The 24,821-nt window shown below is 48.6% G+C and overlaps 1 protein-coding gene across 1 annotated transcript in view; it reads left to right on the top strand.

The window, feature by feature from the left end:
* LOC137545339 (FH2 domain-containing protein 1-like) overlaps window positions 1–24,821 on the top strand; it is a 93,772-nt gene that overhangs the window by 36,484 nt on the left and 32,467 nt on the right. The window contains exon 2 of the mRNA XM_068266462.1: window positions 22,397–22,985. Within this exon, the coding sequence (XP_068122563.1) occupies window positions 22,488–22,985 (498 nt within the window). The 5' untranslated portion in view covers window positions 22,397–22,487. The remainder of the gene's footprint in view (window positions 1–22,396; window positions 22,986–24,821) is intronic.

The raw sequence follows: 24,821 nt of genomic DNA on the forward strand, positions 1-24,821 counted from the left end.
CCACCAGGAGACGTGTCCTACCACCCAACGGGGCCTGGCCACCAGAGTATCTCATACAGAGCCACCAGGAGACGTGCACTACCACCCAACGGGGCCTGGCCTCCAGAGTATCTCATACATCGATGCCAGGAGATGTGTCCTACCACCCAACGGGGCCTGGCCACCGGAGGATCTCATACAGAGACACCAGGAGACGTGTCCTACCACCCAATAGGGGCCTGGCCACTGGAGTATCTCATACAGAGCCACCAGGAGACGTGTCCTACCACCCAACGGGGCCTAGCCACCATAGTATCTCATACATAGACGCCAGGAGATGTGTCCTACCACCCAACGGGGCCTGGCCACCGGAGGATGTCATGCAGAGCCACCAGGAGACGTGTCCTACCACAGAACGGGGCCTGGCCACCAGAGTATCTCATACAGAGCCACCAGGAGACGTGTCCCACCACCCAACGGGGCCTGGCCTCCAGAGTATCTCATACCGAGCCACCAGGAGACGTGCACTACCACCCAACGGGGCCTGGCCTCCAGAGTATCTCATACATCGATGCCAGGAGATGTGTCCTACCACCCAACGGGGCCTGGCCACCGGAGGATCTCATACAGAGACACCAGGAGACGTGTCCTACCACCCAATAGGGGCCTGGCCACTGGAGTATCTCATACAGAGCCACCAGGAGACGTGTCCTACCACCCAACGGGGCCTGGCCACCAGAGTATCTCATACATAGACGCCAGGAGATGTGTCCTACCACCCAACGGGGCCTGGCCACCGGAGGATGTCATGCAGAGCCACCAGGAGACGTGTCCTACCACCCAACGGGGCCTGGCCACCAGAGTATCTCATACAGAGCCACCAGGAGACGTGTCCTACCACCCAATAGGGGCCTGGCCACCAGAGTATCTCATACAGAGCCACCAGGAGACGTGCACTACCACCCAACGGGGCCTGGCCTCCAGAGTATCTCATACATCGATGCCAGGAGATGTGTCCTACCACCCAACGGGGCCTGGCCATCAGAGGATGTCATACAGAGCCACCAGGAGACGTGTCCTACCACCCAACGGGGGCCTGGCCATCAGAGGATCTCATGCAGAGCCACCAGGAGACGTGCACTACCACCCAACGGGGCCTGGCCATCAGAGGATGTCATACAGAGCCACCAGGAGACGTGCACTACCACCCAACGGGGCCTGGCCACTGGAGGATTTCATACAGCTGCATTATTATTATTATTTAGTATTTATATCTCCTATCTTATTCACTCTCACAATTTACTGGCATTAAAGTTGCGTTAATTACAGTAGCACCTAATTATGTACATAAATGACTATCAGGTGATTCATGACCGCTTTTCAGCTACCTCTGTCTTAAAGGGAACCCGAGGGAGAGGAATATGGAGGCTGCCACATTTATTTCCTTGTAAACAATGCCAGTTGCCTGGCAGCCCTGCTGATTCTCTGACATAAGAACCCTGGAACAAGCACATGGCTAATCCAGTAACACCGGAGATGCTGAGTCAGAGTACCGGATCTGCTGCATGCTTGTTCAGGGTCTGTGGATAAAAGTATTAGAGGCAGAGGATCAGCAGGAGGGCCAGGCAACTGGTATTGTTAACATGGAAATAAATATGGCAGCCTCCATATCCCGTTCACCTCGGGTTCCCTTTAGCAGCAGCCTGAGGCAGGTCTGAACTGATAGCGGACTGATAGCGGACTGATAGCGGACTGATAGCGGACTGATAGCGGACTGGTAGCGGACTGGTAGCGGACTGGTAGCGGACTGATAGCGGACTGATAGCGGACTGATAGCGGACTGATAGCGGACTGATAGCGGACTGATAGCGGACTGGTAGCGGACTGATAGCGGACTGATAGCGGACTGGTAGCGGACTGGTAGCGGACTGATAGCGGACTGATAGCGGACTGGTAGCGGACTGATAGCGGGCTGATAGCGGACTGATAGCGGACTCACACAGGTGCCCAAAAGATTACTCGGCTTGGCAGTGGATCGATCATGCGATTAAATAATTATAATTGCTGCCACCAAGAGAATTCCTGATCAACGATGCGACTAATCGGACGTGCTGCAAGATGTAGGGCTGACATGCTGGATCAGCTGCGCGGGGGGGGGGGGGGGGGGGGGGTAACAGCATGCGATATTGGGGCGAGCCACGGAAACCTCCAGCCGGGGGCCACCTTGATGTTCTATGTCCCCCCATACCTGTCACACCGCCCACTAGTGTCAGCTGCTGTGTCTGCCACATTCTGACCCCTCATGGCTACCGGCATACAGCATGTGGGGCGTGTGTGAAGTCACATGTGCTATAACACCGGCAACCATGTGGGGGCGCAAAGGCAGGAGTACGAGGACGGCAGCAGGTAAAGTATAACGGCATGGGGGAGGGAGGGGGACATGAAGCATCGGGGGGGGGGGGGCACCCGGAGTGTCGTCATCACAAGACCGATTCCAGCAAGATGTCAGGCTGAAATTGATCAGGAATTGGCCTGTGGTGTATGGGCCACCAACAGATCTCTCTCCAAACAGATCCGATCAGAGAGAGATCGGCCGCCACAATCTCTGGATGTGTGAGCGCCTTGAGATGTTCCTGATCTTACACCCACCCCTGCTGAGTTCTCTTTTTAAAGTGAACCTCCGGACTAAAAATCGACTCAGCAGAACTGAAAAGGCTTGGTGTTTCTTTAAGGCCTGGAACCCACTGCAAACCGCAAACGCTAAACGCAACCGCTAGCAATTTGTAACAGCGGTTTGCAAGCGGATTCATGCGCGTTTGCGGTCGCGTTTTGCAACATTGTATTTTTTTGCCCAGCGGGTGCGTAGCGTTTTGCGGTTTTATCCTGATTGGTCGTGTGAATAATTTTTCATTTTGTTACATTGCGCTGCACCGCAAAACGCTAGCAGAACCGCTCAGTTTAGGTTTTGCTGAGCGTTTCCACTAGCGTTTCAATACTTTACATTGAAGCGCTAGCGCTCCCAAAATGCTGCAGGTCCTGCGTTTGCGTTTCTGAGAAACGCAAACGCTCCTGTGGAAGTTGCCCCATCCATTAACATTAGCACAGCGTTTTGGCAAACTGCTAGCGTATCGCAGTGCTGCCAAAACGCTGCTAAAAGCGCTCCTGTGGGTTCCAGCCCTAACAGTTTCACAGCATCAGAACTTTGTTTATCTTATACAAGCCTCATTTTTAGCTGCACAGAGGAAAACTGCCCGGGCTTTTTTCCCTGATGCTGTGCAAAGCATGATGGGATTTCTGATTTTGGGTGCACAGCTGGGAGGGGTGATCAGCACACAGGACAGTTGGAACTGTGTCTCATGCTCCCTGTCACCTCCTTTCAACCAAAAAGATGGCTGCCCCATGACAAAGATGACAGCCCCCAGGAAATCACAAACATTTGCCTGTGGGTAAGAGATTATATTACCTATCTATTCTAATTAACATAACTAATGTAACTTAATGACAGTATGTTTGTTTAGGCTGAAGTTCCCCTTTAATAGTAATATAAATAAGACAAGGTTCATCTAGGCAGATCAAAAGTTAGTTTCATGCATCAGAAGACCTATTTTCTAAATCCTCTTCAGATCTGCTTTCAGGGGCCTAGTGCACACCAGAGTGGTTCTGCTGCGGTTTGCGATCCGCTTGCGGCTGCGGATACGCTAGGGTAATGTATTTCAATGGGGTGGTGCACACCAGAGCGGGAGGCGTTTTGCAGAAACGCATACTCCAGGGCTGCTGCAGATTTTGGATTGCGGATGCGTTTCTGCCTCAATGTTAAGTATAGGAAAAACGCAAACCGCTCTGAAAAACGGCACTTCAGAGCGGTTTGCCAGGCGGTTTTTGTTACAGTAGCTGTTCAGTAACAGCTTTACTGTAACAATTTATGAAATCTACTACATCAAAAACGCTCCACAAAACCGCAAAATGCTAGCTGAAACGCTACAGAAAAAGAAGAAAAAGCGTTTCAAAATCTGCTAGCATTTTGCGGATCTGCTAGCGGTTTTTGGTGTGCACCAGGCCAGGCTGGTGTTGGGAATACAGAGAAATCAGCCTTGTAAGATGGAGGAAAAGACACTCTCTCCTCACCAAGCACTACGCCCCCTGCTGGTCCATAGGGAGTTCTTCAGACACTAACCTGGCTCTGTGGAATGCTGGAATGGGGCTGAAAGAGAAACACTGTTTTCTTAAGAACAGTCTTAAACAAGATTTAAAGGGGCACTCTGAATCCTGCTTTGTGTGCCTGATTTTCGTGCACATTTTCATGTGATTGCACTCATAGCACCAGTGAACCCGTGACAGTAACCCAGCCTCATCACCTGCAGGCATCTTCCAGTCCATAAATAGAGACACTGATTACATCAGCTGGGATTAGCTCCCACCAAGACTCCTCTGGAGAAACCTTTGTGAATTATTGCCTAAACTTTGCACCAATGTGTACCGGATCTTATCTCCTCATTCCAATATCGGGGTGATTGGAGAAGCAATACAAACTCTCAAACCTCTGCTCTGGGGGAGATGGTTGTTTAGTGTCCTCTAGAGGAAGGTCCATAAAGCCTAAACCAGAACCATCTCATATCCTTCAAGGGATGATCCGGGGAATGCACAAGCTAAAAAAACCAGATCCTTGTCATAAATCTCTGGCTGCTCAAAAAGCCACATTCCTTTTCCCATATCCTTTCAGGGAGAGAGGATCCAATGCCCTTTAATTCACCTTGAATAAAAGAATAGCCATTTTACTCAAATAATCCGTTTTCCCTAGATGCCAGGCATGTCAGAGTGATCAGAGAGGCCTTAGATCGGATTTGAGTGGCTGAACCACAAAGCGTCTGTCTACCACCTTCTGTGACAGAAATATGGTTTTATCTGAAATGAAATATCCTAATATATCTGTGTTTACACTCTGAATAAAGAAGAAATGGCAGGAATACGCCTGTATCATTCTCTGTGGGTTCTGATCAACTGACGCCAAGATATGACCATTTCAGATATTTCATACACTTTTCTGCCTGTCATGACAAAGGGGTGGAGCTGGATCATGTGTCACACACTGCCCATCTCACCTTACCATCTCCACCCTCCAGCGGGGAAAGGGTTAAGTGGCTGGACACACAGGCTGTGTGGGAACGCCAAATCATGCTTTGTGAGCTGGATTTTCGTGCGCATTTTCATGTGATAACACGGACAGTGCCAGCAAATCCATGACAGTTACATCATTGGTGGAGATTATCTGAACTTGCTGCTGCCACTGACTCAGCCACATCACCCAACCCAATCTATCCATACAGACATGGCTGGTGGGACTAGGTCTGTTGTGAAGCTTAAAGAGAAAGAAGAATGTTGGAAGCAAAGTCTCTTCAACCAATGTAGCGAAGACTCGCAAGCAGCTCAGAGAGGACACCAAGAGGCCACAATCAGGCCAACACGATTCTTCAAGCAAGACGACGGTCTTCTACCAGCATGGAGGAAGCAGCCAATTATAGTGAGAGATCTCTGGAGACTTGTATCAACTTAAACAGGAAATAAGAGCTTGTATTCACATGTGGTTTATGGCCCATACTCACGGGCTACAATTGTCGCTATTCGCTAGCACACGGGAGCGTTTACACAACAGACCAGCGACAGCTCGTCGCCAGGTCCCTCTGCATACACACTGCGGAAGAGGGATTAGTGGTGCGACGGAAGCTGTCGCCGACGTTCCTCCCTCCTGCCGGAAGCTCCGTGTGATGCGTATAAGTTGCTGTCGCTAGTCCACATACACACGCGGACTAGCGACAGTTGCGGCGGCAACTGTCACCAGGCGATTGACCGTGCCAATCGCCTGGCCGCAGCAGCGACGAGCGACGGTTCGGGGTGCACACGCCATACTCATGGGCAACCTGTCGCCGCAACACGCGCGTTCCACGTGGTTGCGGCGACAATTGTAGCCCGTGAGTATGGGCCATTACTGTCTGATCCTAAAATAACTGGCAGAGGTGAAGGTGGGCTTGACCTTTATAAAAACGTGAATATCTCAAACTATAAAAGATAGAAAGATGATTTGTGCAGCACACATGAGCGCATGCACAGCACTACCCGCCCATAGCAGTCTGTATGTAGGTCTGTAGGTTGTTGTACAGGGGATTGTTTTAGAAATAATAAGTGCTATTATCTTCAAAATGAAAGCAGTACAAATCTTAGTTTTTGCAGCACACTTAGGCCCGGTTCACATTAGCGTTTTTTTCGGAACATAACCGGTACGTATACTGTACAAACGGAACGGATGTGAAAGGATCCAATGTTAACCTATGGATCCATTCACATGTGTCCGTTGGTACGCATACGTTCCAGTCCACGGATCTAAAAAATGCTGCAGGCCCTAATTTTCCGGACCGATCTGCTTAGCGGAGCGGATCTGGACAAAAATGCAGCAGCATTGGGGGCAATGGGAAACTGAACGTTTCTTCACACTAGTGAAGAAACAGACCGTTCCACAGGGGATGGGGGCATGTGCCGGCGCGATCCTGAGTGAGGGGAGGGTGCAGCAGCCGGGCGGGTGGGCTAGGCAGGGTTTATACATACCTAATCTTCCATAGCAGCCGGCGGTAGAGGCTTCTGTCGTCTTCCGCGTCATGTGACTATATGAGGTATCATGTGACTAGTCACATGACGTGCTGTGTAGTCACAGAGGAAGAGGAAGCCTCTACCGCCGGCTGCTACGGAAGATTAGGTATTTCTCCTGAGTCAATAAACTTTTCTCCTGAGTTTTCTCGCAGGAAATGTTCTCTCACCTTATCAATAAAACACTTTCCAACTGTCAATAAGCAAAACTATTCCTAAAAAAAGAAGTTGTGATAAATGTAAGTTTAATTCCGTTTGTTGAGCGGTTCAGCCGCCGGCCACAAGCATGCTCGGCTGCGGTCACATGGAAACGGCGATAATACGTCCCACATCACGCCTGACCATGCCAACCGCCACAAATTAATGCAAATACATGGGGGAGGGGGGGCGCTTTCCCACCGCCTGCTAGTGAGTATCGAGCATGAATTCTCCACCTTCAGCGGCCTAAAGCCTGGTACACACATGCAATTATGATTGGCCAATCGCTGAACAATTTTACCACCTCTATGTAGTATGAGGGCTTACCTACACAATCTGCTCATAGTATTCAATATCTGTTCCCCCTCCTACTAAATGGAGTAGAGGAAGTAAAACTGGTCAGCGATCAGCCAATCAAAATTGGATGTGTGTACCAGTCTTAAAGGGAACCTTAACTGAGAGGGATATGGATGTTTCCTTTTAAAAAATATCAGTTGCCTGGCAGCCTCGCTGATGTCTCTGGCTGCAGTAGTGGCTGGATCACAGACCTGGAACAAGCATGCAGCTAATCCAATTACACTTCATTCAGAGCACCTGATCTGCTGCATGCTTGTTCAGGGGCTGTGGCTAAAGTATTAGAGACACAGGATCAGCAGGAGAGCCAGGCAACTGGTATTATTTTAAAAGGAAAAATCCATATCCTTCTCAGTTTAGGTTCCCTTTTAAGTGTGAAAGCAGTCTTTATTCTGAAGCCAATCTCTCGGCAATATTAAGGCCTCTTTTCCACGGACTGTTGAGCTGTGTGCTCAGCAAGCAGTTGGCAGGCAGCAGTGAGCAGTTGTAAGAGTTTGAGAGGCATTTCACTGCCTAGAAACAGTTCGTGGAAAAGAGGCCTTATGGGTAATAATTAGGGATGGTCTACAATGGCATGCAAATAATTTCAAGTTAGGCCTCTTTTCCATGGACTGTTGATAGGCAGTGAAATGCCTCACAAACTCTCACAACTGCTCGCTGCTGCCTGGCAGGGGCGTAACAATAGGGGGGGGGCTCTCCCCCCTGCCCCCCTCCTCCTGCATCTAATACTGGCAGCGCGGCAGCTCTACATACCTCCATCCACCGCCGGAGGTCTCCGATCTGTGAGGGCTTCACACTACTTCCTGTTGAAACAGGAAGTTATGTGAAGCCCTTGCAGATGGGAACCTCCGCGGAAGATGGAGGTGTGTAGAGCTGCCGCCGCTGCCAGTATTAGATGCAGGAGGGGGGCGCAGAGGGGAGAGCCCGAGTCACCGCCGATGTGCAATGCGACCCCTCCTGCCCCCCCAAAACGTCCCAGAGCGGGCCCTGGGGGAGGGGGGGGGCGCTCAAATTCTTGCCTGGTAACTGTTCACTGCTGCCTGGCAATTGCTTGCTGAGCACACAGTTCAACTGTCCGTGGAAAAGAGGCCTTAAAGTGGACCTGAACTCTTGCACAGGACAGAAGGAAAACAGAGAAATGCACACTGTGGCCTAGTGCACACCAGAGCGGTTCTGCTGCGATTTGCGATCCGCATGCGGGTGCGGGTCCGCTAGTGTAATGTATTTCAATGGGCTGGTGCACACCAGAGTGGGAGGCGTTTTGCAGAAACACATACTCCCGGGCTGCTGCAGATTTTGGATTGCGGAGGCGTTTCTGCCTCCAATGTAAAGTATAGGAAAAACGCAAACTGCTCTGAAAAACGGCAGATCAGAGCGGTTTTCCAGGTGATTTATGTTACAATAGCTGTTCAGTAACAGCTTTACTGTAACAATACATGAAATCTACTACACCAAAACCGCTCCACAAAACCGCAAAATGCTAGCTGAAACGCTAGAGAAAAAGAAGAAAAAGCGTTTCAAAATCTGCTAGCGGGTTTTGGTGTGCACCAGGCCTTAATATATTTAGAGAGTTTAGCCTGTCTTAATTCCCACTCATCTGTCACTAATCACAAGTTGTAATTTGATCTCTCATCTGTGTCAGCTCAGGAATCTCATCTGCCATGGCAGAGCAGCTAATTTGTAAACACAGGATGTTAACCCTATGTCTGCTTCCATGAAAGCAGGAAGTAGACACACATCAGATTTATTGCAGGATTTGTATCAGCTGTAACAAAGATATGTTTTCTGTAAAGATTATTATGCTGTTGCTTACCTTTTAGAGCACAGAGGAAGCTGTGAGTTCAGGTCTGCTTTAACCTCCCTGCCGTTCTAATTATTTGCTGCGCACGGCAGTGGGAGGTTTTTTTTTTTTTTTTGTTGCTATTTTTTCTTTTTTTAGCATGTAGCTAGCCTAGCGCTAGCTACATGCTTCCCCCCTCCCTTCGCTATCCCGCCCACCCCTCCGATCCTCTCTGGCACAAATACCCAACAGGAAATCCCGTTCTGAACGGGATTTCCTGTATGGGCTTCCCCCGTCGCCATGGCGACGATCGGAGTGACGTCATTGACATCAGACGGAGTCCCGATCCACCCCTTACTGATTGGCCAGGCTGCGCAAGGGGTCTGGAGGAGGGGGGGGGCGCAGCGGGTAGCGGCGGATCGGCGGCGAGCGGCTAGCTGCGCGTAACAAAAAAAAATTTATGCAAATCGGCCCAGCAGGGCCAGAGCAATCCTCCGCGGCGGGTTAGGGCGCGATTTCACTTGAGCGGCGCGCGTGGCGGCTCTTCTGGGTCTGCGGAGAAAGCAGACGAATCCCATCAGCCGTGCCATGCATGGCTATGGGATCCGCAGCCTCCCGCTCCGATTCGGATGGAAAAGCTGGAATGGTATGTGGCTTGAGATATGGGTGGGATTGATTGGCCCATCTTCAGGCTGCATGAATCTGAATACAGAATTGACATAATCCAGCATGAACTAGTAACTATTTGCATTCCAGTGACCGCCCCTATTCCGGGTGCTCTGAGGGGCGGGGGAAGGCTGGGCTGTACATCATACAGACTCTATGCAGCTCAGAATCTGACCAATCACAGCAGCTGCATGCCATTGGCCTGCTCCCTCTGCATATATTTGCATAGCATTAGCATCCACCTTTGCATCTGATTGTCATGCAGGCTGATGATGAGTTCCTGTACAGCTGAGTAGTGTCAGCCAGTGATGTGATCACTCTGTGCAGAGATCCGGTGCAGCCGGCAGAGTATTCCCTCCCAGTCCTGGGACCCCTGCAGACATAAGGTGCGTACACACAGGCCAGACACAGGACATGAATATCACGCTTTTCTCCTGGTGGACTCCAGCTGCAGCCACTAGGGTGCACTCTACAGGTGGTAGCAGCGTTATGGAGTCTTGTCCAAGGTCTCCTTACTGAACAGGGAGAGCTGAGATTCAAACCTTGGTCTCCTGTGGCAGTAGCCAGTATACAGGTAGCCACGCGGACGGCAGGTGCGTATCCCCGGCTATCAGGTGGTCTCCCAGCCTCCCTGTGATGCAGCAGGTGTATAGGTGGCCACACTGACTACCCCAATTCGATTAAAACAATTGTGTGAGAAAATTGAGTGGGTTCCCCCCTCCCCCTTTCTTTATTCAATTGATTCTATTTGATGAAAATAGTTTTTCTTGATTAACCACTTGTGGTTCCAGGTCGTAAGTCTCGCGTACAAATGTGTTACTCTGTACATTCCTGGGTGTGAGATTTACATCCAGGACTAAAATCTGCCGCAATCGTGCATGCGCTCGTGCACTAATCCCATCGGCAATGATTGATGCTAGCAGCAGTCATTCACATAAAGATATATTATATTTATTATATTATATTATAATTTTTTTTAACCCCTCCCAAACCCCTTGTGTCACCTATACCTGCCCTTAAGATTTGAAGACACCTGTAATGGCTGTTGCCCATAGCGATTGGATGTGATCACTATGGCGACAGCTCGGAACCTAACGCTGTATAGATGCATTGCAATCTTGTTGCCTAGCAATGTATCTGTACAGCACCGGGGTCTGTAAACTCTGTGCTATCCGTTATCACATGGAATCGTTACAGACACACAGGCCGGTGATGATGGTACGCTGCATGCCTGACTAGTGATGAAATACGGCATGCATGGTGTAGTTTTAACCAGGATGAGCCAAATAATGTATTTTGAGGTGTTTTAAAGGACAATTGTAAGAAGTATATGGAGGCTGCCATATTTATATCATTTTAAGCAACACCAGTTGCCTGGCAGCCCTGCTGCTCTATTTGGCTGCAGTAATGTCTGGAACAAGAAACAAGCATGCAGCTAATCCTGTCAGATCTGACTATTCACTAAGGTTAACTCCTGTCTTTAATAACTCTTCTGAGCTGTTTTACAGTTATTACCATGGTGATATAATTGTGATAACTGTAAAACAGCTCTGAAGAGTTATTAAAGACAGGAGTTAACCTTAGTGAATTGAGGCCATTTTAATGTTAGACATGCCTGATCTGCTGCATGCTTGTTCAGGGGCTATGGCTAAAAGTATTAGAGGCAGAGAGGATCAGCAGGGCTGCCAGTCAACTGGTATTATTAGAAATACATATGGCAGCCTTCTGTGTTCATCTCACTACAAGTTCCTTTAAAGGACAACTGTAGCAAGAAGTATGTGGAGGCTGCCATATTTATTTCCTTTTAAACTATACCAGTTGCCTGGCAGCCCTGCTGGTCTATTTGGCTGCAGTTTCTGAGTTGCACACCTGAAAAAAAGCAAGCAGATAGTCTGTCAGCTTGTTCAGGGACTATGGCTAAAAGTATTAGAGGCAGAGGATCAGCAGGGCTGCCAGGCAACTGGGAATGCTTAATAGGAAATAAATATGGCAGCCTCCATATACCTCTCGCTATAGTTCTCCTTTAAAACTGTGGCAGTTGTCATGTAAAAGGTAGAAAGGGGGGAACATGAAAATATGTAATTTTTGCGTTTAGACCTAATTTTTCTCGATAAATTGCCCATGAAATTAAATACTTAAAAGAAGTATTACCCTAAGAAAGCCCAGAATGTCCTGAAAACACAATATATGTATCGCTGTGATGGCATAGGTAATAAACTTATTGCTGTATTAAAAGCAACATAGCTGATGTGCCAAAATTGTCAGGAACCTTAAGGCTGGTTTCACACCAGGACGTTGCGTTTTAGGGGACGTTCTGGTCGCATAACGTGCCCGTAACGCAGCGCCTGGTGCTCTTTGATGTGGACGTCAGAGTGAGCCGTGTTGTGCAGCTCACTCTGGCGTCCGTGATGCGCACTCTTGGACGCATGCGGCATCATGTGGTCCCGCCTGGCCAATCGCTGCACAGAGCGGCCGCTTCAGGAAGTAAACACTGCACGTCACTGAGTGCAGTGAATATTAATTAGCCATGTGCCTGGCCGCTCTCCGCTCCTCCCCAACATGACTGAGCATGTGCAAACAGTCTTTGTCACAATAGTTTTTATTGAAAAAAAATTTTCAGCATACAAGTTATGTAAGTATCTAATGGCATAGTGTGCAATATGTGTAGAACAAATAACAAATAAACAATATATAAAAAATTTTTCCCACATTAACATATACATTTTCACTATAAAAATAAACTCGGTCGTATAGCTAGCTTATTATTAAGTTAAATGTCACTTTGAAATAAAGTTGCAGCTTATAATCATGGTGTAGAATAAAAAGAAATACTTAATAATACTGTGTGGATTGTAAATCCGCTTAAATCTGCAGTAAATCTGCATAAAGGTACAGAATCCGCATCCAGATGCGTACATTCAATGCTACCCTGCTGAATTCCGCGTTAGAATTTAAAAAGCTTCAAAATCGTGCAAAAACGCGCAAAAAGACGCCAATCGGTGCGAAAACGCGCTATAAACGCGTTCAACGCACCCAGGCGTGTGACCTATCTGTAAATGTGGAAAAGCACCAATATTCATATAAAATGATGGGAAATTTCACTAAGATATAAAAACTATAACAAGTAGCAAATAAACAATATATAAAAAAGTTTCCCACATTAACATATAAATTTTCATTATAAAAATAAAACTCAGTCATATAACTAGCTTCTTATTAAGTTAAATGTAACTTTGAGATGGTGTAGAATAAAAAAGAGACACTCAATAGTACTCTATAGATTGTAAATCCGCTTAAATCTGCATAAAATCCGCATAAAGGTGCAGAATCCGCATCCCGATGCGTAAATGCAATGCTACCATGCGGAATTCCGCGTTAGAATTTAAAGAGCCTCAAAATCGTGCAAAATGCGCAAAAACGCGCAGAAGCGTGCAAAAAACACGCAAACGCGCAAAAAACGCGCAAGCGCACAGAAACGCGTGAAAAACGCCAACAGGTGCGAAAACGTGCTAGAAACGCGTTCAACGCACCCAGGCGTGTGACCTATCTATAAATGTGGAAAAGCACCAATATTCACATAAAAATGATGGGAAATTTCACTAAAATATAGAAACTATGAAAATTACAAAATTATAACAACTTATTAAAATGCTGTGTATAGAATGTTTAAACCATCTTCAACTTGATATGATATGAATTGTGCTTACTTACTTACTAGAAATAAATCTGTGTCAAATAATATTGACACAGTTGCAACCTCTGGAGTAAATTCTTGATAATGTGTATTTGAATTTCAAAGTGTACATTTCTAAGATATATTGAGAGAGTATGGAATTAAATTAATGAGAAATAAGGATCCTCTCAACCTGGAAAATGGGGGAGTTAACCCCCTACTGAGATTCCAGGGAGTGGAGCCTGCGAATCTTAGCCCACAGTCTCCAGAATAAACGCTTGACTGAGGATAACTATAATAAGATGCAGTAAATTAACTCCAGATAAGAAATAAGCACAATTTCAGAATAAATGTCTGAAAATTAGCAGATTGTAGATTAATGATATTGTACTAAACTAAGCTAAACAAAACAAAACTAAACTAACTAAACTAATAACTAAACTACTATGCTTTCCATACTATCCAAATTAGTGTTTAATGGTGTAAGTTCAACTCTACCTTTAGTGAGTTCCAATAGGTCATGTGCGTAAGAAGAGCTTCTCTCCAGGGGGGGGGGGGGGGGGGGAGGGAATCGCCAGCAAACCTGAATTTGTATCTGTTGTCTCCAATGCAAGGGGTAGAGGAAGTAATAACTGTAGTAAAAGTAATAGAGGTGAAAAAAGGTAATGAGAGGTAATAAAGGTGATAGAAGGTAATAGAAGGACCATGGGGAAGAAGAGAGAGAAGGAGGGAGGGAGGACACCTCAGAATTCCAGAACCCTCGATGCCGTGTACACAGTAGGCCAGAAATCAACCTTCCTCATGAAAGACTGTAAGTTCCCGCATCTGATAGACCAAGCCTTCTCTGCCAGCAAGTTAGACTCTACTTTCCTAAGGATCTCTTCTAATCTCGGTATATGGGGTGTTTTCCAGTGATATGCCAGTTGATTCTTGGTTACAATAAAAATATGGTCAGCAATCAGTCTCTCCTGAGGTGGAAGGTCCCTAGTTCCCAAATGAAGGAGTGCCATACCAGGTGGTATCGTCTGGAGTGACATTGGCAGCTGTCTCAGAAAACCTCCAACATCATCCCAGAGTTTTCTAATTTTGGGACATTCCCATAATATATGTTCTATAGTACCCGCCATGTTACACCCCCTCCAACAAAGTGGGGAACATTTTGAATCAAAATGTGATATTTTTTCTGGGGTCATATACCACTGCCAAATGCACTTAAATAAGCCCTCATGATGACCAATACAATGAGTAGACTTTCTAAAGGACTGAACAGTCATCTCCCATTCCTCTTCATCAATGTCACGTTGTAAATAAGTTTGCCATTTAGACAATTGCCATTGGGGATGTTTCCCTTTCAGATCAAGTAGAATATTATAAAGGGTGGATGTGCCCCTCAGGCCTACTCCCTCCGACTGCACTAACTTCCTAATTTTAGGCAATAATGCAATTGGGCTATATGAGTACTTGTTCAGAAATCGGTTAATTTTGCCATATATCCGTTTATCAGTGGATGGGATGCCATATGTGGTCACTAGTGAGTCAAAGGATTTAAGGCCAGAGCTCTCCAACAAATCTGTCACAGATGTTATCCCACAATCAATCCAGTGGTCTAAGGAAATGTTTCTGATGGTAGTGTGGAAAGCTTCAAGAGGGGTTGTCAGAGGTATAGCCAGGGGGTCTTCTCTAGAGAGCTTAACCACCTCCTTCCAAATTCTAAGGGTATTGGCTGTAATTGGATTCTTAATATTTGGTTGGATCTTCCAGGTTAGTCTGGACTGCAGACATAGTTTATAAGGGCTATATGGCAATTGTGCCTCTTCCATCAGATACCATTGCCTGCTTGTATCCTCCGTCCAGACCGATCTGGATTGATCCAAGATTGTAGCCATATAATAGAGTTCCAAATTGGGGGCTCCTAGGCCTAACTTAGAAATTTGTGTTGTGAGGATTTTGTTAGAGAGTCTGGCCTTTTTGTTGTTAAGAATATATTTATTCAGAAGTCTCTGTAGGGTAGTAAAAAATATTTGAGGGACTCTTAAAGGCAGATTTCTGAACAAGTATAAAAGTTGGGGTAAAATCACCATTTTAAAGGCAGCAATTCTGCCTGACCAAGAGAATTCTACTTTTGCTAATGAATCTAATTTATCTTTAAATTTGGTTAGCCAAGGGTTATAATTTTCTCTATAGATCTGGGCTATGGTAGGTGTAAGTTGAATACCTAGAAATTTAATACTTTTCAGTCCAGGAGAAATGGGAAGAGGCCTGAAGGGCTTCCCTCATCCTCTTTGGTATGTGGCAGGGGAGAATGACTGTTTTATTCTCATTTAATTTATAAAAGGAGACTCTAGAAAACTCATTTAGTTCAGTAGTGACATTTGGCAGTGATATAAGGGGTTTTTGAAGATATAATATTATATCATCCGCATATAAACCAATTTTTGTGTGAATTTGTCCAATTTTTACACCATGTATTCTTGGGTTATTTCTAATTTGTTGGGCCAATGGTTCTAAAGTAAGGTTAAAAATCAATGGAGAAAAGGGGCAGCCCTGACGGGTACCATTTTTTATGTCAAACGAAGAAGAGACATAACCAGAAGACAGGACCTTAGCAGATGGTTGTGTGTAGAGAGCAAGGATGGCACTATGAAGGAAGCTGGGTATACCAAATTTTAATAAAACTCTAGACAAATAGTGCCAATTGACCCTGTCAAACGCCTTTTCCGCGTCCAAGGAGACGAGGAGTGTAGGCGCCCGACAGGTCTTGAGTTGATGCAATATAGCAAGGGCCTTTCTTGTTCCATCATTGGTAGACCTTCCCCTGATAAATCCAGCTTGATCAGGATGAATAAGTTGTGGCATTAATGGGGACAGTCTATTAGCTATAATCCTAGCATTAATCTTTACATCAGTATTTAAAAGGGAAATTGGTCTATAACTACCAGGATCTGCTGGATCTTTGTCACCTTTGGGAATAGTGGATATGAGAGCTGCCAATGGCTCTCCAGGGAAAGTACCTTTAAGTGTTGCTTCATTAAATTCTGTAAGTGGCTTAGCTAATAAGGGAAGGAATTTCTTGTAATAATCATTAATATATCCATCTGGGCCTGGGGCTTTATCATTTTTTAAATTTTTAATTGCTATTTCAATTTCTTGTTGATAAAATGGGACTGATAATGATTTTTGCTCCAATTCTGATAGCAACAATCTAACGCGGCTCTGCAGCTTATAAAGTACTGCATGCAGTACGTTGTCTAATGGCGCAGCGTTACTGAGTAACGCAACGTGGACACTGTGAACAGCCCATTGATTTTTCATTGCTGTGCGGTGGGCTGTGTTACAGGCTGCACTAACGTGCGCCTGTGACGTCCCACTGTGAAACCAGCCTAAAGGATACCCGAACTGACGTGTGACATAATGGGCTCTATTCTCAATGATTTTCCGCATGAGGAAATGCACTTGCGGTAAATTCCCGACTTAAAAAAAACCATCTTGACATTCAAAAATGTTTACGCATGAAATTTACCGCATTTTACGCATTTTTTTTCTTTCTCTGCCTGAGAGTTAAATATCAGGTATGTAAGTGGCTGACTCAGTCCTGACTCATACAGGAAGTGACTACAGTGTGACCCTCACTGATAAGAAATTCCCCCTTTTTTATCTCTTTCTTGCTCTCAGAAGCCATGTTCTGCTAGGAAAGTGTTTTATAGCTGTAATGTCTCATCAATAAGGGTCACACTGTAGTCACTTCCTGTCTGAGTCAGGACTGAGTCAGCCACTTACATACCTGATATTTAACTCTTTCAGGCAGAGAAAGAAAAAAGGAACACAGCCTAGTTATTTGTGTGCTAGGCACTGTACATACCCATGTCTATCTCATGTCACATGTCACTTCGGGTACCCTTTAAGGGGTAAAAACCCTGCACCCTGAAGTGATTAAAATCAATTGAAAATGTTGGAAAAATCAGATCAATTTTGTCGTGTGTGTGTGTGTGTGTAATTCAACATAATTAAGTTTTCATTCAAGAATAAAAAAACTTAATTTAACAAAGTGACGCATTAGAATGTATTTCTTCACTGTAATAAATGTAGTGTTGTTGATTAAAATAAACAAGGAGCAGATGTGTTCATGTCAGGTAAATGTTCTCAGGCTGGTTGCTGTGCCTTTATACACAGCAGTGATGGCACAGAGCACCCCATACACATCTATAAATCTACATTTTATATATTATTACATTTATGTCCTTTTGTTCAATTGTTTTTGTGGTGCTTGTGTCAAAATCCAACATACATGTGTGGTACATTGGTTTCAAGAGTCTAAACTGTAATTCAAGCAAAAAATGACAAATTGCCAGATAAAAAAAATCTAATTGTAATGCGTGTGGCCACTATTAGTGTGAACACAGCAGATGGTCGATAAGACACAAGTAATTCCACACCTTGTATGCAGCTCAGCATTGGGTGCTGGTCTACTTTAGTGGCTTCCCCATAGACAGATTATTATTGGCATCGATGTGGTCTTGCCTAACATCCGGGCCCTGGGGTCCTCCTGTCCCTTCCTGATATATGCCCCGTGATTGGCAGTGGCAGATGTGGTCTTGCCTAACATCTGGGCCCTGGGGTCCTCCTGTCCCTTCCTGGTATATGCCCCGTGATTGGCAGTGGCAGATGTGGTCTTGCCTAACATCCGGGCCCTGGGTTCCTCCTGTCCCTTCCTGGTATATGCCCAGTTACTGGCAGTGGTAGATGTGGTCTTGCCTAACATCCGGGCCCTGGGGTCCTCCTGTCCCTTCCTGGTATATGCCCCGTTATTGGCATTGATGTGGTCTTGCCTAACATCCAGGCCCTGGGGTCCTCCTGTCCCTTCCTGGTATATGCCCCGTTATTGGCATTGATGTGGTCTTGCCTAACATCCGGGCCCTGGGTTCCTCCTGTCCCTTCCTGGTATATGCCCCGTTATTGGCATTGATGTGGTCTTGCCTAACATCCGGGCCCTGGGGTCCTCCTGTCCCTTCCTGGTATATGCCCCGTTATTGGCATTGATGTGGTCTTGCCTAACATCCGGGCCCTGGGGTCCTCCTGTCCCTTCCTGGTATATGCCCAGTTATTGGCAGTGGCAGATGTGGTCTTGCCTAACATCCGGGCCCTGGGGTCCTCCTGTCCCTTCCTGGTATATGCCCCGTTATTGGCATCGATGTGGTCTTGCCTAACATCCGGGCCCTGGGGTCCTCCTGTCCCTTCCTGGTATATGCCCCGTTATTGGCATTGATGTGGTCTTGCCTAACATCCGGGCCCTGGGGTCCTCCTGTCCCTTCCTGGTATATGCCCAGTTATTGGCAGTGGCAGATGTGGTCTTGCCTAACATCCGGGCCCTGGGTTCCTCCTGTCCCTTCCTGGTATATGCCCCGCTATTGGCAGTGGTAGATGTGGTCTTGCCTAACATCCGGGCCCTGGGGTCCTCCTGTCCCTTCCTGGTATATGCCCCGTGATTGGCAGTGGCAGATGTGGTCTTGCCTAACATCCGGGCCCTGGGGTCCTCCTGCCCCTTCCTGGTATATGCCCCGTTATTGGCATTGGTGTGGTCTTGCCTAACATCCGGGCCCTGGGGTCCTCCTGCCCCTTCCTGGTATATGCCCCGTGATTGGCAGTGGCAGATGTGGTCTTGCCTAACATCCGGGCCCTGGGGTCCTCCTGCCCCTTCCTGGTATATGCCCCGTGATTGGCAGTGGCAGATGTGGTCTTGCCTAACATCCGGGCCCTGGGGTCCTCCTGTCCCTTCCTGGTATATGCCCCGTTATTGGCATTGGTGTGGTCTTGCCTAACATCCGGGCCCTGGGGTCCTCCTGCCCCTTCCTGGTATATGCCCCGTTATTGGCAGTGGTAGATGTGGTCTTGCCTAACATCCGGGCCCTGGGGTCCTCCTGCCCCTTCCTGGTATATGCCCCGTTATTGGCAGTGGTAGATGTGGTCTTGCCTAACATCCGGGCCCTGGGGTCCTCCTGCCCCTTCCTGGTATATGCCCCGTTATTGGCAGTGGTAGATGTGGTCTTGCCTAACATCCGGGCCCTGGGGTCCTCCTGCCCCTTCCTGGTATATGCCCCGTTATTGGCAGTGGTAGATGTGGTCTTGCCTAACATCCGGGCCCTGGGGTCCTCCTGTCCCTTCCTGGTATATGCCCCGTTATTGGCATTGATGTGGTCTTGCCTAACATCCGGGCCCTGGGTTCCTCCTGTCCCTTCCTGGTATATGCCCAGTTATTGGCAGTGGCAGATGTGGTCTTGCCTAACATCCGGGCCCTGGGGTCCTCCTGTCCCTTCCTGGTATATGCCCCGTTATTGGCATCGATGTGGTCTTGCCTAACATCCGGGCCCTGGGGTCCTCCTGTCCCTTCCTGGTATATGCCCCGTTATTGGCATTGATGTGGTCTTGCCTAACATCCGGGCCCTGGGGTCCTCCTGTCCCTTCCTGGTATATGCCCAGTTACTGGCATCGATGTGGTCTTGCCTAACATCCGGGCCCTGGGGTCCTCCTGTCCCTTCCTGGTATATGCCCAGTTATTGGCAGTGGCAGATGTGGTCTTGCCTAACATCCGGGCCCTGGGTTCCTCCTGTCCCTTCCTGGTATATGCCCCGCTATTGGCAGTGGTAGATGTGGTCTTGCCTAACATCCGGGCCCTGGGGTCCTCCTGTCCCTTCCTGGTATATGCCCCGTGATTGGCAGTGGCAGATGTGGTCTTGCCTAACATCCGGGCCCTGGGGTCCTCCTGTCCCTTCCTGGTATATGCCCCGCTATTGGCAGTGGCAGATGTGGTCTTGCCTAACATCCGGGCCCTGGGGTCCTCCTGCCCCTTCCTGGTATATGCCCCGTTATTGGCAGTGGTAGATGTGGTCTTGCCTAACATCCGGGCCCTGGGGTCCTCCTGCCCCTTCCTGGTATATGCCCCGTGATTGGCAGTGGCAGATGTGGTCTTGCCTAACATCCGGGCCCTGGGGTCCTCCTGCCCCTTCCTGGTATATGCCCCGTTATTGGCAGTGGTAGATGTGGTCTTGCCTAACATCCGGGCCCTGGGGTCCTCCTGCCCCTTCCTGGTATATGCCCCGCTATTGGCAGTGGCAGATGTGGTCTTGCCTAACATCCGGGCCCTGGGGTCCTCCTGCCCCTTCCTGGTATATGCCCCGTGATTGGCAGTGGTAGATGTGGTCTTGCCTAACATCCGGGCCCTGGGTTCCTCCTGTCCCTTCCTGGTATATGCCCCGTGATTGGCAGTGGCAGATGTGGTCTTGCCTAACATCCGGGCCCTGGGGTCCTCCTGTCCCTTCCTGGTATATGCCCCGTTATTGGCAGTGGTAGATGTGGTCTTGCCTAACATCCGGGCCCTGGGTTCCTCCTGTCCCTTCCTGGTATATGCCCCGTGATTGGCAGTGGCAGATGTGGTCTTGCCTAACATCCGGGCCCTGGGGTCCTCCTGTCCCTTCCTGATATATGCCCCGTGATTGGCAGTGGCAGATGTGGTCTTGCCTAACATCCGGGCCCTGGGGTCCTCCTGTCCCTTCCTGGTATATGCCCCGTTATTGGCAGTGGTAGATGTGGTCTTGCCTAACATCCGGGCCCTGGGTTCCTCCTGTCCCTTCCTGGTATATGCCCCGTGATTGGCAGTGGCAGATGTGGTCTTGCCTAACATCCGGGCCCTGAGTTCCCCCTGTCCCTTCCTGGTATATGCCCCGTGATTGGCAGTGGTAGATGTGGTCTTGCCTAACATCCGGGCCCTGGGTTCCTCCTGTCCCTTCCTGGTATATGCCCCGTTATTGGCAGTGGTAGATGTGGTCTTGCCTAACATCCGGGCCCTGGGGTCCTCCTGTCCCTTCCTGGTATATGCCCCGTGATTGGCAGTGGCAGATGTGGTCTTGCCTAACATCCGGGCCCTGGGTTCCTCCTCTCCCTTCCTGGTATATGCCCCGTTATTGGCAGTGGTAGATGTGGTCTTGCCTAACATCCGGGCCCTGGGTTCCTCCTGTCCCTTCCTGGTATATGCCCCGTGATTGGCATTGATGTGGTCTTTCCTAACATCCGGGCCCTGGGTTCCTCCTGTCCCTTCCTGGTATATGCCCAGTTATTGGCATTGATGTGGTCTTTCCTAACATCCGGGCCCTGGGTTCCTCCTCTCCCTTCCTGGTATGTGCCTGGTTATTGGCATTGATGTGGTCTTGCCTAACATCTGGGCCCTGGGTTCCTCCTGTCCCTTCCTGGTATATGCCCCGTTATTGGCAGTGGTAGATGTGGTCTTGCCTAACATCCGGGCCCTGGGTTCCTCCTGTCCCTTCCTGGTATATGCCCCGTGATTGGCAGATGTGGTCTTGCCTAACATCCGGGCCCTGGGTTCCTCCTGTCCCTTCCTGGTATATGCCCTGTGATTGGCAGTGGTAGATGTGGTCTTGCCTAACATCCGGGCCCTGGGTTACCCTTGCCCCTTCCTGGTATATGCCCTGTTATTGGCATTGGTAGATGTGGTCTTGCCTAACATCCGGGCCCTGGGTTCCTCCTGTCCCTTCCTGGTATATGCCCCGTTATTGGCATTGATGTGGTCTTGCCTAACATCCGGGCCCTGGGTTCCTCCTGTCCCTTCCTGGTATATGCCCAGTTATTGGCATTGGTGTGGTCTTACCTAACAACCGGGCCCTGGGTTCCTTCTGTCCCTTCCTGGTATATGCCCCGTGATTGGCAGATGTGGTCTTGCCTAACATCCGGGCCCTGGGTTCCTCCTGTCCCTTCCTGGTATATGCCCCGTTATTGGCATTGATGTGGTCTTGCCTAACATCCGGGCCCTGGGTTCCTCCTGTCCCTTCCTGGTATATGCCCCGTGATTGGCAGTGGCAGATGTGGTCTTGCCTAACATCCGGGCCCTGGGGTCCTCCTGTCCCTTCCTGGTATATGCCCAGTTATTGGCATTGGTAGATGTGATCTTGCCTAACATCCGGGCCCTGGGTTCCTCCTTAAGCCCCGTTGAGTTCAGTCTATGGCAGTCGTCACTTGATGCACATATAGAGGAATTTTATTGTCTGCAGTTCTTTGGTTATAGTGCCAATCTGTTTCTCATGTTTACTTTTCTTCCATTTCAGGTTGAAGTTTTGCCAAGAAAATGCCCTGATTAATGCCCATTGGATGCATATTGCCCCCACGTAAACCCTTTTTACAATCTCCACTGGGTACATGGATGAGGACGATTCTGTTTCAATGGTGACTTTAAGGAACACTCCTCCTCCTCCTCCCCCGCCCCCTCCCCCTCCCCCTCCCCCATGTCCTCCTCCTTTACCATCTCCTGGACTCATGAGTTCTGATGGACTTCCTTTTCCGCCTCCACCGCCCCCTCCAGGGACGTTCAACCTACCACCTCCGCCCCCTCCATTGGCAAGGGGGCAAATGCTTCCTCCACCCACTAGTACTGTGGCCCTTTCCACTGCTCCATCTGCACCTCTACGATTTGGAGATCAGCGCCGACCCAAGCTGCGGAACTTCAACTGGGACGCTCTACCGCCCGATCGGGTGCTAGGAGGACGCAATCTCTGGACTTGTGGCCCTCAGGGAACCAGCCTCCACCTCAATGTCTCACACATGGAAGACCTGTTCGGACAGAGGGAGGAACCACGCAAACTAAGAGGGCAAAGAAGCTTCAAAACTCGACCAATCTATGGCGAGCCTGAACCAGAGGTGAGAGGGGGGAGCAGGAACTATACTAAATGGTTTCTAGCTTAAAGGACACCTGAAGTGAGAGGAATATGGAGGCTGACCTATTTATTTCCTTAAAACAATCTAGCTGCCTGGCTGTTCTGCTGATCCTCTGATAGTTTCAGTCATGGACCCTGAACAAGCCTGCAGCAGATCAGGGGCTCTGACTGAAATCCGAATCGGTTGATGTTAGTTTAGCTTTCTGTTCTTAAGCAACACCCAGTGCTTATGCATTGCATATCTATACTTTTTTGCAATAAATATTCAGAATGATGTAAATGACAGGTTGTGTCCATCCTTACTGCCAGTAGAGTGAGAGTTCCTTCCCCAGCAGGGAGCACCTCACCTGATCCCACCCACCACCTCCCTCTGCTGAGGGATGGCCGGTTGTGTCCAGCAGGGAGCACATCACCTGATCCCGCCCACTTCCTCCCTCTGCAGAGATGACTGGTTGTGTCCAGCAAGGAGCACATCCCCTGATCTCGCCCACCTCCTCCCTCTGCTGAGGGATGGCCGGTTGTGTCCAGCAGGGAGCACATCACCTGATCCCACCCACTTCCTCCCTCTGCAGAGATGACTGGTTGTGTCCACCAAGGAGCACATCCCCTGATCTCGCCCACCTCCTCCCTCTGCTGAGGGATGGCCGGTTGTGTCCAGCAGGGAGCACATCACCTGATCCCGCCCACTTCCTCCCTCTGCTGAGATGACTGGTTGTGTCCAGCAGGGAGCACATCACCTGATCCCGCCCACCTCCTCCCTCTGCTGAGCTGATGGGTTGTGTCCAGCAGGGAGCACATCACCTGATCCCGCCCACCTCCTCCTTGTGCTGAGGGGTGTCACACACATCCAGTCTTGCTTGGCCAATCACTTGCCAGTTTTACCTTCTCCATGTAGTATGCGGCACGCAGATTTTAGATCTATGCACAGTTTGTGCAGACTGACCACAATTGCAATGAGTGGACCGGACATAAGCCTGATACACATCCAATTTTAGCACTACCAGGTAGTATGAGTTTCCTCCACAATCTATTCATAGTTCTAGTATTCAGTATTGGTTTACTCTCATTCTACCTAGAGGTGGTAAAATTGGTCAGTTATTGGACAATCAAAATTGCATGTGTATGTATCATTAAGCCTGATACACACTATCAATTATGATTGGCCAATCAGTAACATTTTACCCCCTCCATGTAGTATGAGGGACCTTTCACACGGGTGCGGTAGGTCATTTTACTGCACCTCACTGCTATGCCAATGAAAACCTATGGGTGCTTCATACACATGCAGTGCAGTACGACGGAGGTCGCCGATCTACCGCGAGCACATACCTACACTGCTGCACGACCAGTGGCGGGCCAGATCTCCTCCTATGTCTACGGCGACGCAGGGTTTCTTAAAAATGTACGCGGTGTTGTGGTGCACATGCACAGGATAAGCCTCCATGCACTTCTGTATTTCTGAAACAGGAAGTGAGTATATCAGTGCAAGCATCACTTCCTGTTTGGCTGTTACCCAGAAGGGGATTACTGCATACTAATGCGGTAATCCCCAAAGCCCTGTCTGGCAGTGCAGCACCCGGGCCACACCGCTAACACCGGATTGCAGTGTGACTCTGGCCTGAGCGGTTACCTGCATGATCTGCTCATACTATTCCATATCTGTTGATCATCATACTACATGGAGGTGGTAAAACTGGTCAGTGATTGCCCAGTCATAATTGATAGTATGTACCAGGCTGTAGTCTCTGTGGTCAGAACTGCACCTATACAGGTCCTCACCAGCTGCTCTCTACCACTGGGCCCTGCCTAAGAAATGGGT

Source organism: Hyperolius riggenbachi, chromosome 2 (genome assembly GCF_040937935.1).
Source record: "Hyperolius riggenbachi isolate aHypRig1 chromosome 2, aHypRig1.pri, whole genome shotgun sequence".
In the NCBI taxonomy this organism is placed as follows: Eukaryota; Metazoa; Chordata; class Amphibia; order Anura; family Hyperoliidae; genus Hyperolius; species Hyperolius riggenbachi.